We start from the raw sequence: 17,726 nt of genomic DNA on the forward strand, positions 1-17,726 counted from the left end.
CCCTCACACGCTCACCCTGTGCTAGCCGGTCATCTCCCAGCTGCCCGCAGCAGAAGTACCCCGACCGACGGTCCTCCAAAATTCATTAGGGGCCCCGGGGGGATACATTGGGGGGGTTAATTTAAAGTAGTGCACAACCCATTTAAACACTGCTTCGCTGATTAGTCGCGCCCGGTCGTATTCTAGAATACCCGATGCGTTAGAATCGGGCCACCATCTAGTACAATAAAATATATATTATACAATAATATACACACACACATTTTTATTTTAAATTTTTCACTAAAATAAATATACATTCCCTTTTTTTTCCTCTTCATGGCAGCTGGCGCGCTACGCCGCAGGATCCCTCCTGCGAGTGCGCAGACCCAGCAGCTCCCGGCACGGTTGCGAACGGGAACGTCTCTGGACATCGCACCCCGCGCAAGGGCAGACCCGGGCTTCCGGCGCACGTCGTCACTGGGCACGACGCGACCCTGCATGTGCGCAGCCCTTAGGGCTGCCTGCCAGGGCGCCCAGCAACGGCCACCGTGCGTGCGCAGACTCGGCCGCAGGACCCAGCGCACGCGGGAGAGAACCCCGGAAGGCGTTCCCCCCCGCACGCAGACCCAGGTACCAGCAAGATGGGGCTGGGAACAGAGGACCCATCTGCTGCTTCTCACGGCCTCCAGGCCGCATCAATCCCGGGATCCAACTCCAGATCCCACGAACAGGTAGGCGAGGCACCACCTAGAGAGGCTCCCATCAAGGACAGGAACCAAAACTGATGCAGAAGTGAGGTACCACCTTTTTATTCAGTAGGTTCCTTTCCTTGGTGGGCGGATACCCTCTCTCAGGTGGTGCTGTCATGGGAGAAGGGGAAAAAAAAATGCTTGTGTCATGTAGAAAGTGGACATCCTAAACAACCTGCTAAAACTAAAAAGTCTGTTGGCGCAGATCAGCGGAGTGGAAAAATAAAGAAGTTTTAATGATTTCATCCTGTGTATTTAAAATTATGGGCCCGATTCATCAAAGCTTTTATGCCAGTATTCTCGGGGCTGTTTTAAAATTTTGTGAGAACCTTTTCACCCAGCTCTGACAATTTTCGGAGAATAGCGACTGAGGCTTGTCAAATACCTGTTCGCTACGCCACAAATTGTACTCCAGCAGGGACTGGAGTAGGATTTGTTGCAAGGTGCACACAAGTGTATGCCACTCATGCGACGCTCCTGATTCACTAAGAAGCATGAATTGGGAGCACTGACTCCAAGCAAATCGCCGGCCTTGATGAATTGGGCCCTATGACTTCAACTGTGCTGTGCAGAAGTGGTTAGCACTGCAGCCTTGCAGTACTGGAGTTCAAACCACAACAAGAACAAAATCTGCATGCAAGGAGTTTTTATGTGCTCCCCATGTTTGTGTGAGTTACCTCTGAGTAATCTGGTTTCCTCCCACACTCCTAAGACATACTAATAAAGAATGTGGTTTGTGAGCCCCAATGATGGACAGTGGTGGTAATGATGACGATGTCTGTAAAGAGCTGGGGAAATTAATGGTGCTATATAAGTGAGTAAAGTAAAGCTAAGAAATAAAAAAAAAAAAAAAAAAAAAAAAAATATGTAAATGCATACCTTCAGGATAGTACATAAGAGAGTTGTGGGTTTTGTATTCCCAGGTGTCTAGGCCGGCTTTAACACCCTGAATAGCTTGCATTTCAACGGAAGGGAGGGCAAGATTTTGTTCAAGCCGCTGGGGAGGGACAAAAATAACTGATAAGTTTCTTTTATTTACACATTTAACAAGTAAAAACAGCCATTTCTTTACCATGGCATATTACAAATTAAATTAAAAAAACCTCAGGAGCACTGTTCAAAGGGGTTCAAGCTACTTAATTCCTATTGAAATAAATTGGATAAGCAAGACTAAAAAAGAAACCTTGTGCAACTGATATACACTGTGTTCCAAATTATTATGCAAATAATATTTTCTCAGATTTTCCCAAATTACCTATATGAATTGCAGTCATTGTAATTTTCCAGTCAAATAACTATTAGAGTACAATTTAAAGGTTTTTGTACAAACTGCCAATGATAACAGTATATTTTTTAAAAAATAAAACACTCAAACTGCACTCAAAATGCATGTTCCAAATTATTATGCACAGCAGAGTTTTCAACCTTTTCATTTTAATAAAGAACAAAAAAATGGTCATTTTTGAAATTATAAGCATTAGCAGGTTATTACAAACTGAAATCAAACAGTTTTCAACTCAAAACTTTATTCTAGGTGATGTTACATTTGCACATAGGACCCCTTGTTCGAAAGGAGCTTCTGAACTCTCTCGTCCATTGAATTTGTCAGGTTTTGGATGGTTTCTGCTTTAATTGTTTTGCATGAGGACAGAACACCCTCCCAGAGCTGTTGCTTAGATGTGAACTGCCTCCCGCCATCATAGACACTCCTTTTGATGATGCTCGAGACGTTCTCAATGGGGTTGAGGTCAGGGGAGCATGGGTGTCACACCATAAGTTTGTCCCCTTTTATGCCCATAGCAGCCAGAGATGCAGATGTGTTATGTGCAGCATGAGACGGGGCATTATCATGCATGAAATGATCTCGATGGTCCAGATGGATGGAGTGGAGAATGGCTGGTTGATGGACACCCCATGCAAACATGGCTACGGCGCTAAAAAGGAGGAGGTGGAGTAATGTTTTGGGCTGGAATCATGTGGAGAGAGATTGCCGGCCCTTTTAGGATCCCTGAAGGGGTAAAGATGAACTCCATAATGTATGTTGAGTTTCTCAAACAGCACTTCCTTCCATGGTTCAAGAAGAAGAACCGTGCATTCCGCAGCAAGATCATTTTCATCCTTTAATTTTGCATTATCATAAGAGTAATAGGATAAATTGCACCATGAAATTTGTTGTGCAATTTCTCATGAACACGCCGATACCCCATATGTGGAGACAAACCACTGTTTGGGCGCGCGGCAGGGTTTGAAAGGGAAGGAGCGCCATTTGACTTTTTTAATGTAAAATTTGTTTGAATAATTAGCGGACGCCATGTCGCATTTTGGGAGCCCCTGATGTGCCTAAACAGTGGAAATCCCCCACAAGTGACACCATTTTGGAAACTAGACCCCTTAGGGAACTTATCTAGATGTGTGGCGAGCACCTTGAACCCCAAGGTGCTTCACAGAAGTTTAGAACATTGAGCTGTAATAAAATTTTCACATTTTTCCCACAAAAAATGTTTTTTCATTCCCTAATTTTGCATTATCATAAGGGTAATAGGATAAATTGCACCATGAAATTTGTTGTGCAATTTCTCCTGAGTACGCAGATACCCCATATGTGGGGGAAAGCCACTGCTTTGGTGTACGGCAGGGTTCGGAAGAGAAAGGAGCGCTATGTTGGCTGGGATAGGTTGCAGACACCATGTCACATTTGAAGAGTCGCTGACATGCCGAAACAGCAGAAACCCCCACAAGTGACCCCATTTTGTAAACTACACCTCTCAAGGAATTCATCTAGGGAAGTAGTGAGTATTTTTTAATTTTTAAATTTATACCATTGGGCAGTGAAAAAAAGCATAATTATATTTTTACCACAAAAAAATGTTTTACCCTCAGATTTTACATTTTCACACAGGGCAATGGGTAAAAATGGTGCCGAAATGTGTCACACAATTTCTTCTAAAAGTGGCAATACCCCATATGTGGCTGTATCGTACCGCTCAGCCATACCGCGAGATCTGGGAGGGTCGGAGCGCTATTTGACAATTGGAGAACAAATTATTGCAGAATAGGCATTTGGATTTGGGAGCACAAAATTTTCTGAATTTCTTTTGGGGTGCAAGGGCCATTTCGCTTTTCCAGAGCCTTTCGGCTACCAGTAACTTGGAAGTCCCTTATATTTTTAACAGATGACGGACCTGAGTGGGGACTAGCTTTTTTTGAGGACTGAGTTGAAGCTTTTATTGGGAACATTTTACGTAACATTTATCTGGCGCTCTAGGCTGAGCACTTACATCGGGGTTTCCATCTAAATTTCCAAGTTATGTAATTCAGATGAAACCCCTGTGGGATCCATTCACTGTAATGAGGCAGCAGAGTTACTCTTGACTCCGTCTGGCCTCTGTTTAGCGGTGTCCTTTTTTTCAGAAGTGCACAAAACTGTGGCCAACCGCACTTTTATGCACGCCTAAAACAAATGACACCGTGGGATCACAGGCCAGACGGCATTCACAGTGGCCTATATCTGCCTCATTACAGGGAATCTTCCGTCATGGGTTACGTCTAAATCAGGTATTACACCAGAGTTTCCGTGTAAATCTCTGTAAGTGCTCAGCGCAGAGCGCAGGATAAATGTGAGCAGAGCCTTACTGCGATCTTTGGGAGACATAATAAACAAATCAGTAGCAGGTGATTTGAATTGGTTTCATTTATTTTTTACGCCGTTCATCGTGCAATATAAGTGATGAGATTACTTTATTCTTCGGGTCGGTGCGATTACAGAGATACCAGATTTATATCGGGTTTTTATGACTGACAGCTGTCACACACTAAGACGCTTTTTTTTTTGCAAAATCTAGTTTTTGCATCGCCATATTTTGAGAGCTATAATTTTTCCATATTTCGGCCGACAGAGTCATGTGACTGCTTGTTTTTTGTGGGACGAGGTGACATTTTTATTGGTACCATTTTTGGGTACGTGACATTTTTTGATCGCTTTCTATTCCGTTTTTTGGGAGGTAAAATTAACAAAAACCAACAATTCAGGAATTGTTTGAGGGTTTCTTTTATGCCGTTCTGCGTGTGGTAAAAGTGATCAGGCAGCGTTATTTTTCGGGTCAGTACGTTTACAGCGATACTACACTTACTGTATATTTTTTTATGTTTTGGCGCTTTTACAAAACAATTTTATAGAAAAAATATTTTTTTTGCATTGCTTTATTCTGAGCGCTATAACTTTTTTATTTTTCGGCTGATGGAGCTGTATGGCGGCTTTTTTTTTTGCGGAACAAGATTAAGTTTTCAGCGGTACCATTTTTATTTCCATTTTGCTTTTTGATCGCATTTTTTTCCACTTTTTGTTTGGCGATATGAGGAAAAAGCTCCGTTTTTTATTTATTTTTATTACGGTGTGCACAGAAGGAGTTAATTAGTGTGAGAGTTTTATAGCTCGGGTTGTTTCGGACGCGGCGATACCAAATATGTGCACTTTTTTTGTTTTTGCATAAATATACGGATTTATTAGTTTAAGATTTTATTTATTTATTTTTAATTTATTTTGTGATTTTTTTTTAACAGTTTAAAAACTTTTTTTTTTTTTTTACATTTTTACTTAGTCCCTGTATGGGACATTAATTTTTATTTTTCTGATCACTGATCTCATGTAACGTAATAGACATGTATTACATTACATGTTTCACAGTCAGAGTCTCCTGCCAGGCTTCAGCTGCAGGCTGAGCCAGGCAGGACACCATATATGGCAGATCTGGATGCGGTCATGTGACCTCCAGCTGCCATAGCAACACCAGGTCCTGGAAGGTATCAGGGGTCGTCGGAGAGGTAAGTAAGATGACCCCCTCTCCTCTATCTTCTATATGTCGCGATCACTATAGATCGCGGCATATAGAACATAGCAAAGGGTTAACATCATTGGGACCTGATCCAATCAGGTCCCGATGATGTCCCCTGTCAGAGCTAACGCTCTGCACCGGAATTGCAGCGCTTGCAGGACCCTGGGGGTCCTGAGCGCTGCAATACCACCCACCGTTTTTAAACGGCAGCGCTGCACAGAGCCCAGCAAGCGCCGACGTTTATCTACAGTGGGCGGTCGGGAACCGGTTAAAAATATGAAAGGATGAAATTAAACTAGAGAAAAATCCCTCTGTTACATTAACATTCAAAAATGAGTCTGCTTGCTTATATCATGTATTGTGTATACCTGTTTATACTCTTCCTCTGCTTCATAAAGCCAGGAATTCTTTGCCCTCTCCTTCTCTTTTGCCACCTCCATTATCTGTTCAAAAGATGCATTGTCCTCGCTTGTGTGTTTTGCTAGAAAGTTATCCAGGCTGGGAAGCTCCGCACCATCCTCCTCTGTCTTCTCACCATCCCCTACAACATATTAATATTGTGTAAGACATTCCAGGATAACCGTCACGCTTCCATGTACAAACGTCAGAAAATAGAGACAAATGTTTTACATTTTCCTCACCTAGTATGTAAAATAGACTGAAATCAAGCTGGACACTAGACCTCTCTATATCTCAAATATAGGGACAACTGCTCAAAACCATTGAGAACGGGATTTTTACACCACACTCCCATACACTTCCTGTATATTTCGTCAGAAGGTCCGACCATTTGTCAGCACTCCATGTTGCAAATAAAATCTTCTACTTTTGACTTTTTCCATTTGAATTCACTATAGCAGTTGCACAAGCAGAATATATATCCCATATACCAGAAATGGTTACTCAGGTGATTTGGTACCTGTATGTATTTTTGTAACATCCAGGCTAAGACTAAAGACCATATAGGTCTAAAATGTGTGTCTCATGTAGTGTTTTCTTGTTTTTGCATGACTTTTTGCTTTTATCCCTGTATATTTGGATTCAGTCACACCTCGCTCTTTTTACTTGCTCAAAAAAAAAAAAATTTCACTAAGGGTTATAAAAATACACCAGCAGCAGAATTTTTTCTTCTGTCTTGATAATTTGCTACTTTATCTCTGTAGGTAAAATGTATGACAGACAATTGATTGGCTAAGCCAATTAGTTCTAGAGCTATCAGAATCTGAGAAAAATAAATTAATTAAACATGTTCCTGTTCACTGACAACAAGCAGATCTTAACGCTGAGGATGAAAGAAATGATATGACATATTTGCATATCTTTTCATTATACAGACATGAAGTTTTTTTCAGGGCTGTGGAGTCGGTAAGCCAAACCTCCGACTCCAACTCCTCAATTTCCATGACACCGTCTCCCTCAAACATGGCTGATGTTTAAGTGATAAATTTACTATAGCACAGATTCATCTCAGCTAAAAAAGTCTAGACCCTTAGATCAGGAATAGGACATTTCATAACTTTCCCAAATTCTTATGAAAAATATTCCCCACAAACTGCATTTAACTACTGTACCCAATTTATTATATATTTTAGGAGTTGGCCCATTTTATACAGACTTCGATTCAGACTCCACCAAAATGGACACCGACTCCACAGCCCTGGGTGTTTTTTGCATTTAACTGGAACACCCCTTGAAGGCCTCTTTCCATTTTTAGAATGTTTTTGATCAAAAATAAGTCCATTTTTATACAATGCGGTACAAATTAGCACTTTTAGGCATTGGTGTGTTGTTGTTTTCCTTCCCTTCCAATCTACAAATCACAGCACACTGTATCGTTGGCGCTTTTTTGGCATTTGCAGCATTAATATTCAATAAACAGCTTGGAAAAACACCAACTGAGGCTCACATGCATATCTGCAATATGCATTCCTTGTCACAGGGGGTCAAAATTTTAACATAACTTTACATTTGTCACATTCTTTTTAGTTTTTCCATAGAAGTACACACAGAAATTGGTCACATTCCCTTCACACATGGAATTTTGGGACCTCTGCTCTTGGGATTACCAGAGGTACCAGCAATCATACATTTATCATCTGCAGTAATGTGTAGGCAGATGATAAATGTATGCAGTGGGACTACTCTCTACACGTTTATTAGGAACTATAGTTTAGTCATGTGACTGAGGAGTAAGGGTCAAAAAATAAAAAATAAAATAAAGATAGATGATGGAACATGTAACAACTGGGTATATACTGAACTTTTTAATTTCTAGAGGACTAAAGCTTAACCAATATTTATTAGGTAAAAGAAACTAGCTCCAGTAAAAAGTCTTACCTTCTTCTCCTTCTCTGTGTTTAGCAGTAAATGAAGGTGTTCCAGGAACTCCAAGAGGAGTCTCAAATGTGGCTGGTGTTACATCTGGAGAAAGAGGGGGATGAAGAAGAAATATTATAATACCCAATTCGCTGGAGTGTTTCAGAGCAAATATACCTAGCTGCAGGGAACCAGAGCCTGGCTGATTTCATGGGCAGCAAGTATCGTGGCAGATCCTTTTAAAGTGCTCAATCTAATATCAAAATCATAATTTAAGAGCCAGGACATTTTTTACTTACAAGGTATTGGGGATTCTCGAGAGCCTCTCCCAGAGGTGCCAATCTTGATTGCGATTTGTCTCATCTTTTCCAGATCCCCAGACTCTTCTGCTTCTAAATATTCTTTCTGAGCACGGAGCTTCTCCACATCTGGAAAGAAATCTCTCTGGATGATTTTTTGCAGGTTCTATAGAAGAAATATTAAGGGGTAATTTGGAGATTAAAATAAAAATGTGACATTAATGAAGCAAAAAAAAAAAAAAAAAAAGTGACAAATTCATAAAAAAAAGTACAGCATCTATAATTTTTGTTGCTGCAGACAGGACATGTCACACTTATCTCGCAGTGCTATATTCTCCTCAGATCCCTCTATAAATTTGCAGAGTCCACGATTTTACAGAACTATATAGTCTGCTGAACAACCTTTTGGCTGACAGCTGACTCCCCATAATCTGTACACTAATGCAAATGTTACATTTCAGCAAACACAATCTTCCTTTACCATAATAAGAAGAGAGGCAAAATTTATATAATGTATACAGTCAATGAGCAAATTACTACATAAACCCCTGTACACTCCCAGATGGTAAAACAGGCTGTGGCCAAATACCAAGCCCCATGTGGGTAGAGATTTCATACGGAATTTAACAGCTTCATGATCTTGCAGGAAAAAAAAAAAAAAACCCCAAGGTTTTATCAGCAAGCCACCCATTAAAAGGGTTCCCTACAAATTGCAACTTATTTCCAATCCACAGTGTGTTCCACTTGTCCATAGTTCATGGAGACTATGGACTGGGGACCAACATCACTGGTGCGGGAGGGGAGTAAGTGTAATTTTTATGTTACAAAGAGGACTACTTAATTTAAAAAGGGTTGTAAAGGTAGTAAACAACCCTGTTAAAGATCAAACTTTAACCCACATGAAAGAAAGGAAAAGGAGAGTCAGAGCACCCACATGAAGACCGAGACACGGAACCAGCAGTGCGGCAGGGAGGAAATCAAAAAATTTATGTTCCAGCTGTAGGATCTTCTTTAAAATAAATAGACTATTTCAATCATTGCAATTATTAAAGACATGTAGTCTGAAACGCGTTTGCCGATACTGGAATAACGATGTATGGTTGTGACATTCTCACCAAATATAGATTTTAACAAGATGAAATAAAGTCTATTTTAAAGATCCTGCAGCTAGAATACACAGTTAGGTCCATATATATTTGGACAGAGACAACATTTTTCTAATTTTGGTTCTAGACATTACCACAATGAATTTTAAACAAAACAATTCAGATGCAGTTGAAGTTCAGACTTTCAGCTTTCATTTGAGGGTATCCACATTAAAATTGGATGAAGGGTTTAGGAGCTCCAGCTCCTTAACACGTGCCACCCTGTTTTTAAAGGGTCCAAAAGTAATTGGACAGATTAAATAATTGTAAATAAAATGTTCATTTCTAGTACTTGGTTGAAAACCCTTTGTTGGCAATGACTGCCTGAACTCATGGACATCACTAGACGCTGGGTTTCTTCCTTTTTGATGCTCTGCCAGGCCTTCACTGCGGTGGTTTTCAGTTGTGTTTGTTTGTGGGCCTTTCTGTCTGAAGTTTAGTCTTTAACAAGTGAAATGCATGCTCAATTGGGTTGAGATCAGGTGACTGACTTGGCCATTCAAGAATATTCCACTTCTTTGCTTTAATAAACTCCTGGGTTGCTTTGGCTTTATGTTTTGTGTCATTGGTCGTCGTTTCATACTACAGATGGACAATCAGTTTGGCTGCATTCGGCTGGATCTGAGCACACAGTATGGCTCTGAATACATCAGAATTCATTCGTCTGCTTCTGTCCTGTGTCACATCATCAATAAACACTAGTGACCCAGTGCCACTGGCAGCCATGCATGCCCAAGCCATCACACTGCCTCCGCCGTGTTTTACAGATGATGTGGTAGGCTTTGGATCATGAGCTGTACCACGCCTTCACCATACTTTTCTCTTTCCATCATTCTGGTAGAGGTTGATCTTGGTTTCATCTGTCCAAAGAATGTTCTTCCAGAACTGTGCTGGCTTTTTTAGATGTTTTTTTTAGCAAAGTCCAGTCTAGCCTTTTTATTCTTGATGCTTATGAGTAGCTTGCACCATGCAGTGAACCCTCTGTATTTACTTTCATGTAGTCTTCTCTTTATGATAGATTTGGATACTGATACGCCTACCTCCTGGAGTGTTGTTCACTTGGTTGGCTGTTATGAAGGGATTTCTCTTCACCATGGAGATTATTCTGCGATCATCCACAACTGTTGTCTTCCGTGGGCACCCCAGGTCTTTTTGCATTGATGAGTTCACCAGTGCTTTCTTTCTTTCTTAGGATGTACCAAACTGTAGATTTTGCCACTCCTAATATTCAGACAATGTGAACTGAGGTCTAAGATGGCAGACATACAAGAAACAGAGGCATGTTCACACTAGCAAAAAAGAAGCAGGACAAAAATATATCTCATACCCTACCATAATTATATATAAATGTAAAGCAAAATTGCATAATAAATATAGGGTACTTAGGAGTTGGGACCCGGTCCTATTTGTCTACCCTTTTATATGCATTATTTCAACTTTGATATACAGTAAGGTTTTTAATATAGGCAGTATAGGTACCGTCCCAATTTAGGGTCACCTTGCCGCTGGTGGGACGGCTTGTATACTTTTTTTGATCAAAAATAGTTCACTAAGTACCCTATATTTATTATGCAATTTTGCTTTACATTTATATATAATTATGGTAGGGTATGAGATATATTTTTGTCCTGCTTCTTTTTCACTCCTAATATTGTAGCAATTTCTCAGATGGTTTTTTTCTGTTTTTGCAGCTTAAGGATGGTTTGCTTCACCTGCATGGAGAGCTCCTTTGACCGCATGTTTACTTCACAGCAAAACCTTCCAAATGCAAACACCACACCTCAAATCAACTCCAGGCCTTTTATCTGCTTAATTGAGAATGACATAACGAAGGGATTGCCCACACCTGTCCATGAAATAGCCTTGCAGTCAATTGTCCAATTACTTTTGGTCCCTTTAAAAACAGGGTGGCACATGTTAAGGAGCTGGAGCTCCTAAACCCTTCATCCAATTTTAATGTGGATACCCTCAAATGAAAGCTGAAAGTCTGAACTTCAACTGCATCCGAATTGTTTTGTTTAAAATTCATTGTGGTAATGTCTAAAACCAAAATCAGAAAAATGTTGTCTCTGTCCAAATATATATGGACCTAACTGAACATTTTCTGCAACCCACATGCTGCCCCACTACATGGTACCATACCCAAAGAGTACCATTTGCCAGTGGCTAAGCGACTTTCAAAGACATCAATAAAAAAAACTGAACAGGGACCAGCAGCCGATTTCCAGGTCTTGACACGTGGCACCACTCACATCACATATAAGTCTAAGACTCCACGAGCCGCCATTGTTGCTGATGGTTCCGCCATATCTGATGGAATGAAAGGTGGCACGGGCAGAGCAGGTCTTCTGCCAAAGCTACACCCACTGCCTGTCAAGCGGATTGAGGTCCTTCATGGAACAGGTGGGACACCCCATCATTTTGGGTTTTCTGCTCCCAATGCAGATTGGAAAATAGGAAATAAGGCAGATGTGATCTCGGGCTAAATCTGGCCATATAAAATAATCTGCCCCGATCCATCAGGCGATCCCATACTCCCATGTTCTGAGGCAGGAACCAGTCTGCGCGGTTATCGGCCCATGAAGGCGCTCGGACCAGCACATCCCCATAGTACTGACCCCTAACACTCCTGATCACACTGGAGCTGCAGGCTTATACCACCCTCACCGGCGGACAACACATGTGACATCTACCGCAGCGCCCTCACCTGGATGTACGTCTCCTCACACAACACTTGTTTCTTCGACCTCTTAATGTCAGCCCTCTCCGGGTCCTCACCAGGCACAGCGAGGGCAGTGGACCCATGTTTTCGCGTTACCAGAGCCCCGGTATGAGAGCTGTCCGGTTCCGGAGCTGCCATCTTCAGCACAACGACACCGGACTCACATAGCAGGAAGATACTGAACGTTCCCGGAAGCGGAAGTGAGACACGCGAGCAGCTCCGGCGCCGTCTGTTCGCAGGGCATGCCGGGAGATGTAGTTCATAGTCCTACTATCAGTGGAATACAATGATGAGTGTATTCATGCTGCTTCTTGTTCATCTCTGCATTTATTTTTCTTTGAAAAGTAAAACCACCTTCACAATTCTTAACAAATCATAAATACGAATATATATATATTTATAAGGATCCCACAGAAATCTATGGACCACTGTTATAGACAGGCAACAGGTTTATATTGGCCCTTAAAGGTGTATTCTCAAATTTGGAAGGTTATCCCCTATCCAAAGTATAGGGGATAGCTTCCTGAGCAATGAGACCCCCACCAATCCCGAAAGTGTCATGTGATGTAGTGGTGGTCGATCATCCCCTCCATTCATTCTTAATGGGATCACTGCACTCCCATAAGAATTAAAGAGCAGCAGTGCACATGATCGATTGCTGCTGCGTTCACACTGGGATCTTCAGAGCCCCAGTTCATAGCATCAGTGGGGGTCAGAGTGGTGGGCCCACCTTCATATTTCTCTCTCAGGAGCTATATTTTTTATTTTTATAAATAGAAACGGATCAGGCATTGTTCTTTTGCGCGTACAGGCTATAGTTTTCATTATTACCATTTTGGAGTACATACAAATTTGTGATACCTTTAAGTAAATTTTTTTTTTTGCTAGGCAAAGTGACAATCTGATTTTCTTCATACTCAAAAATAAAAAATATTAGCCTAGGGGGACTAATAAAATAAAATAAATAATAAAAAAAATCATATACAAATAAATATATAAATATATATTTATTTGTATAAATAAATATATATATATTTATTTATTTTATTATTTATTTATTTTTTATTGTATTATTCCCCCTTAGGCTATGCTCATAATGAGCCTTTTTAAGGAGTTTTTGGAGCACATGCTCTCCAGAATTCTCAAAAACTCTAGGAAAATTTTTCTAATTAATTTCTATGGGAAATCCACTTTCATAAGAGTTTTTTTTTTTTTTTAAAGACTGGGATTGGTTGAAGAGAGGAAAGTGCATATTACTTCTTTGAAGCAGATCACGATAGAAACTTCTCCAAACTAGGCACTGTCCAATCCAAAGGCTGCAAAATCATTACTACAGAAAAAAAGGCCCCTAAAAACCGGTTCAGGAAACTCTTTAGGAAAAGAAAAACTCATGGTTTTTGAAAGTCTCAGAAAACTATGTGTAAACGTAGGGAACTTGAACCTAGGATCGATTGATTGCTTGTACAATACACTAATTTTGCCACAGGCTGGGCTTCATAGGCGTACAAATATGGCAGACACAGGGGCATTCAGTAGGAAGCAAGGCAGTCAGGACAATGCCACTGGCCCCCCACAGTCCTGTTGTGAGATGCTAGGGGGGTGATGGGCGTCAAAAGGAACACATTCCTCCATGTCCAATCTCTTAAATTCCAGTTACAACTGACAGCAGCATCAAAAAGGTTCAACTGCTGCAATGAGAGATAGCTGCGATTGTAGTCGGCACCTGTGATGTATGGAGCAGGCTCAAACCTGGATTTTTTTTTAATATGACACCCCCCCCAATCCATTGAGAATAACATATAAAGTAGGGTAAACCCTGTAATACAGAACCTTAGGTACCATGTGTGCCAACATAATTTTGGTTGAGCCTAGAATACATGGACTCCTTGGAGGTTTTTCTTGCAGCCCATAAATGGCTGAAAATGTGGGCTGCTGGAAGAACCTCCCAGAGCCCATATATTTTTGTTCCTTCAAGGGTATTCATCGCCAGACGGGGTTTGCCTCTTTTAGAAGTCAATGGACAGTCAAATTATTTTTTTCACCCGAAGCCTGTTTTCACTTTCCTGACCAGTCCAAATGTTACAATTCTGACTAGTGTAAATTTATAAGGTAATAACTCTGAAAAGCTTCAACGTATCCCAATGATTCTGAAAATGTTTTTTCGTGACACATTATACTTTATGTTAGTGATAAATTTAGGTAGATTTTTTTTTGTGAAAATATCCGAATTTTGGCGAAAATTTTGCAATTTCCAAATTTTCAATGTTTATATCTTTAAACCAGTTAGTCATGTTGTACAAAATGATCTATAAATAGTATTTCCCATATGTCTACATTACATCAGCATAATTTTTGAAACATTTTTGTTGTTGTTAGGAAGTTAGAAGGGTTAAAAGTTTATCATCAGTTGGCGCAGGGAATTATGGTTCTCATGGGCAGTTGGTCAGAAGACATTGTGACCCAATTGCATAGATCAAAGCCCAAAAAATTGAGCCAGAGGTTATGTTGATATAAGTGCAGTGCATAGGTGTGCATTCACACTGTGGCCATTTAACAGGCAATAAAAACAAAGTGAGCAAATACCCTGTAATAAATAAATACATATTAATAGTACATGTAAATAACATAGGGTACTTAGTTAACATTGTTTTGATTAAAAAAGCATAAAGCCATCCCACCACGACAAGGTGTCCCCCAATCAGGACTTTACCTAACTCTTGTAGTTCACTTCACTAAGTGTTAAAATACTGCATAAATACAGTATATAGCTTTCGACGGAAAGGTGTCATACACTGCCCTTATCTATTTGCGCATCTGCTGACACAGTGAGGTGAACTACAAGTATTAGGCACTGTCCCGATTTTGGTACACCTTGTGGAGGTGGGATTGCTATTTTTTATCAAAACAATGTTAACTGAGCACCTTATGTTATTTATATGTACTATTGCTATTTATTTACTTACTACAGGGTATTTGCTCCTCTACTAGAGGGTAATTGCATAGATGCCTTGTAACAACGGTGGGTGTGGATCCACTGCGCCACTAGCTGGACTTACCCTGGAGGGGCATGACTAAGTGGCTACCTGCTCTTTACTAGCTCCTCTGATGGTGAGGATAGGTTTGCCCCGCAGGATAGCCACCAGTTGCCACTCCAGAGCAGTGTCCAGACCTGCAGCAGGGGACCCACGGGTCAGAGCAAGTACAGGAGGGGCAAGACAGAACTGTAGTCAAACGGTCAACTGTCACTGGTTTACCATGACAGAGAGCAGTCAGAAGACCGCAGAGTCTGAGTTCACGTACTTCTGCATTGAATAGAAGCACTTCTCCCTCTTATTAAATGGTGCTGGTTTCTTTAAGTATTGTAGGAGTTAAACTGCTCAATTTTGAATTTCTGTAGCTTCCTTCTTGGAAGTTCTCAGCTGTGCAGTATCAGCCACTCCCTCTGCTATATAGTCTCTGCTCTGGGAATCTGGATTGCCAGTGTTAAGTCTTGTACTGCTTGGTAAGGAGTGGAATATTCAGTGTTCGGCAGATGCGTTTAAGGAGAGTTGTTCTGTGACTCTTGCTTGGTGTTTTGGATGTGTGCATAGTTCCTTTCTCTTCTATTTTTATTTACCTTCCTAATCCCTTCGGTGTTTTTCCCTCTGTTTTCTGTGAGTGCATATTTTTCTATGTTTGGTATTTTCATGTATCCCTGTACGTCCTTTCCTTGTTTCTCTGGTTTGTGTATTTGCATACCATATTCCTCCCCACTTCCCTGGGTGGGGGAGGGGACAGATAAGGGCTACAATGGCCTTTTGTGGCTTGCCCTCCTTGTGGAGTGTGTCAATGACTGCCTTCTGAACATCTGTCAAGTCTGCAGTCTTCCCCATAATTGTGGAGCCTACTGAAACAGACTAAGGAATCTTTTTAAACTCTTGGGAAGCCTTTGCTGGTGTTTTTTGTTAATTATTCTAATTTACTGAGGTAATGACTTTTGTGTTTTCATTGGCTGTAGGCCATAATCATCAACATTAACAGAAATAAACACTTGAAATAGATCACTCTGTTTGTAATGACTCTATATAATATATGAGTTTCACTTTTGTATTGAAGAACTGAAATAAATTAACTTTTTGATGCTATTCTAATTGTATGTGAGCACAGGCTTACAGACGTGTTTGGCAACATGGCACCTAAAAAAGCTACAGCTTGTCTCACAAAAAGGCTTCATATAGTAAACTTTACATAAAAATGGAAAAGTTATGGCTGTTCTAATTATCAATGAATGAGCAAAAAATAAATCCATAGGTACTATCTATCCCTGATACAGTGGGACAGTCCTGGATTTGGCTCTATGCCTCATTGTCCTGGCCTGTCTGCTGAATGTCTCTCACTGCCACTATGCCCCCTCTGATATCTCCTCCTGCCAGGATAGAGAGAAATAGTAAATGGATGTAGCTAGGGGATGTGATTAAGGGCGTAACCAAAAATGCTGTTGTGTGTGCTACGCGCTTAGATTGTACCTCTTTCTTTTCTCTGAAAGTTGAGAGATATGGTGTATCATTTGGAATGTATACGGTTTGTGATGTACATACAGCAGTCTTATTGTTTCCTATGTGATGTATATAGCAGTCTCAGTGTATCCTATGGGAAGTATTCAGCAATCTAAGTGTGTCATGCATAATGTATGTACAGCAGTCTCAGAGTATTCTATGTGATGTAAGCAGCAGTCTCTGTTTCCTTTATGATGTATATACATCAGAGTTGCAGTGTTTCCTATGTGATGTGTAAAGGTGGTGGACTGTACTCTTTCGCTCCTGCCCCATAAGACACCAATCGCATTGTGTGTATTGCGTCCTGCGTCAATTTGTAAATATTGTGTCATGTGAAATGTAGCGTAGATAAATAATGTATAATGTAGGATGTGATAGTTTAAGTATTGTTAGTGTAGAGTAAGACATGTAGATAGTTGACGGTAGCATAGTTAGTGACGACTGAGTAAGATACAGTTAACTATTAGGACTAGCCCACAGACTGGTGGAGTAACTGTTAGGGAAAGGACTGGTTTTCCTGTTAGTGGAAGAGTTCAAGTCTGGAGTGCAGAGTTAGCAGTGTTGCTAAAAGGAATGACCCGCAGGAAGAAGAGACTGAAGGCTAGGGATAGCGAGATCCTAAAGAGAAATACTGATGAGACTGAGTGACTGTAGTGTGAACATGAAAATGGATATTTTGAGTCCATATTGAAATATACAGAATGCATTCAAACCAGCATTGGTCTGGTTATATATTCACAGATAGATAAGGCTCATTCGGCCTTACCTGATGTTTAGACACAGACAATGTTCATAGTAACAAAATCTTGAGAACTGTTTACTCACATTGTTTGAAAGTTCACCTCTCAAATAGTCCTATGTTTATTGTTTGTTATTGTAAAACATGGAGACTTGACTAACCTTTGTCTGCAGTTTACTTGTGTGATTCCTGAGAGCTTTTGAATTGTGTGGGTTTATAGCCCCATTGTCTGATGAGAGCCTGTATAACTGATTCATCTTTTGCCGAAGGCTGGCCACTGGAGGTTAAAGGTGAACTAGACTTACTAGTGTAGATTCACAATATATAAGGCCAAAGAAATATTACTGAGAGAGAAGTCATAGATGTACTTGCGCTGATGTGTAGTGTTGTAATACCTGCCCATGCAG

General features: G+C 40.6%; 1 protein-coding gene across 2 annotated transcripts in view; it reads right to left on the reverse strand.

Moving 5' to 3' along the window:
* The window catches only part of ESS2 (ess-2 splicing factor homolog), a 177,400-nt gene extending 165,143 nt beyond the window's left edge, over positions 1-12,257 (reverse strand). For both annotated transcript variants that reach the window (XM_073674814.1, XM_073674806.1), the window contains exons 1-5: positions 12,031-12,257; positions 8,179-8,344; positions 7,901-7,984; positions 5,932-6,104; positions 1,611-1,728 (exon numbers count right to left, since the gene is read on the reverse strand). In XM_073674814.1, coding sequence (XP_073530915.1) covers positions 1,611-1,728; positions 5,932-6,104; positions 7,901-7,984; positions 8,179-8,344; positions 12,031-12,183 — 694 coding nt within the window. In that variant the 5' untranslated portion in view covers positions 12,184-12,257. The remainder of the gene's footprint in view (positions 1-1,610; positions 1,729-5,931; positions 6,105-7,900; positions 7,985-8,178; positions 8,345-12,030) is intronic.
* Between the last annotated feature and the right edge of the window lie 5,469 nt (positions 12,258-17,726).

This window comes from Phyllobates terribilis, unplaced genomic scaffold (genome assembly GCF_046119375.1).
Source record: "Phyllobates terribilis strain yellow unplaced genomic scaffold, ASM4611937v1 Scaffold_1__5_contigs__length_1240528914, whole genome shotgun sequence".
NCBI classification, from domain to species: Eukaryota; Metazoa; Chordata; class Amphibia; order Anura; family Dendrobatidae; genus Phyllobates; species Phyllobates terribilis.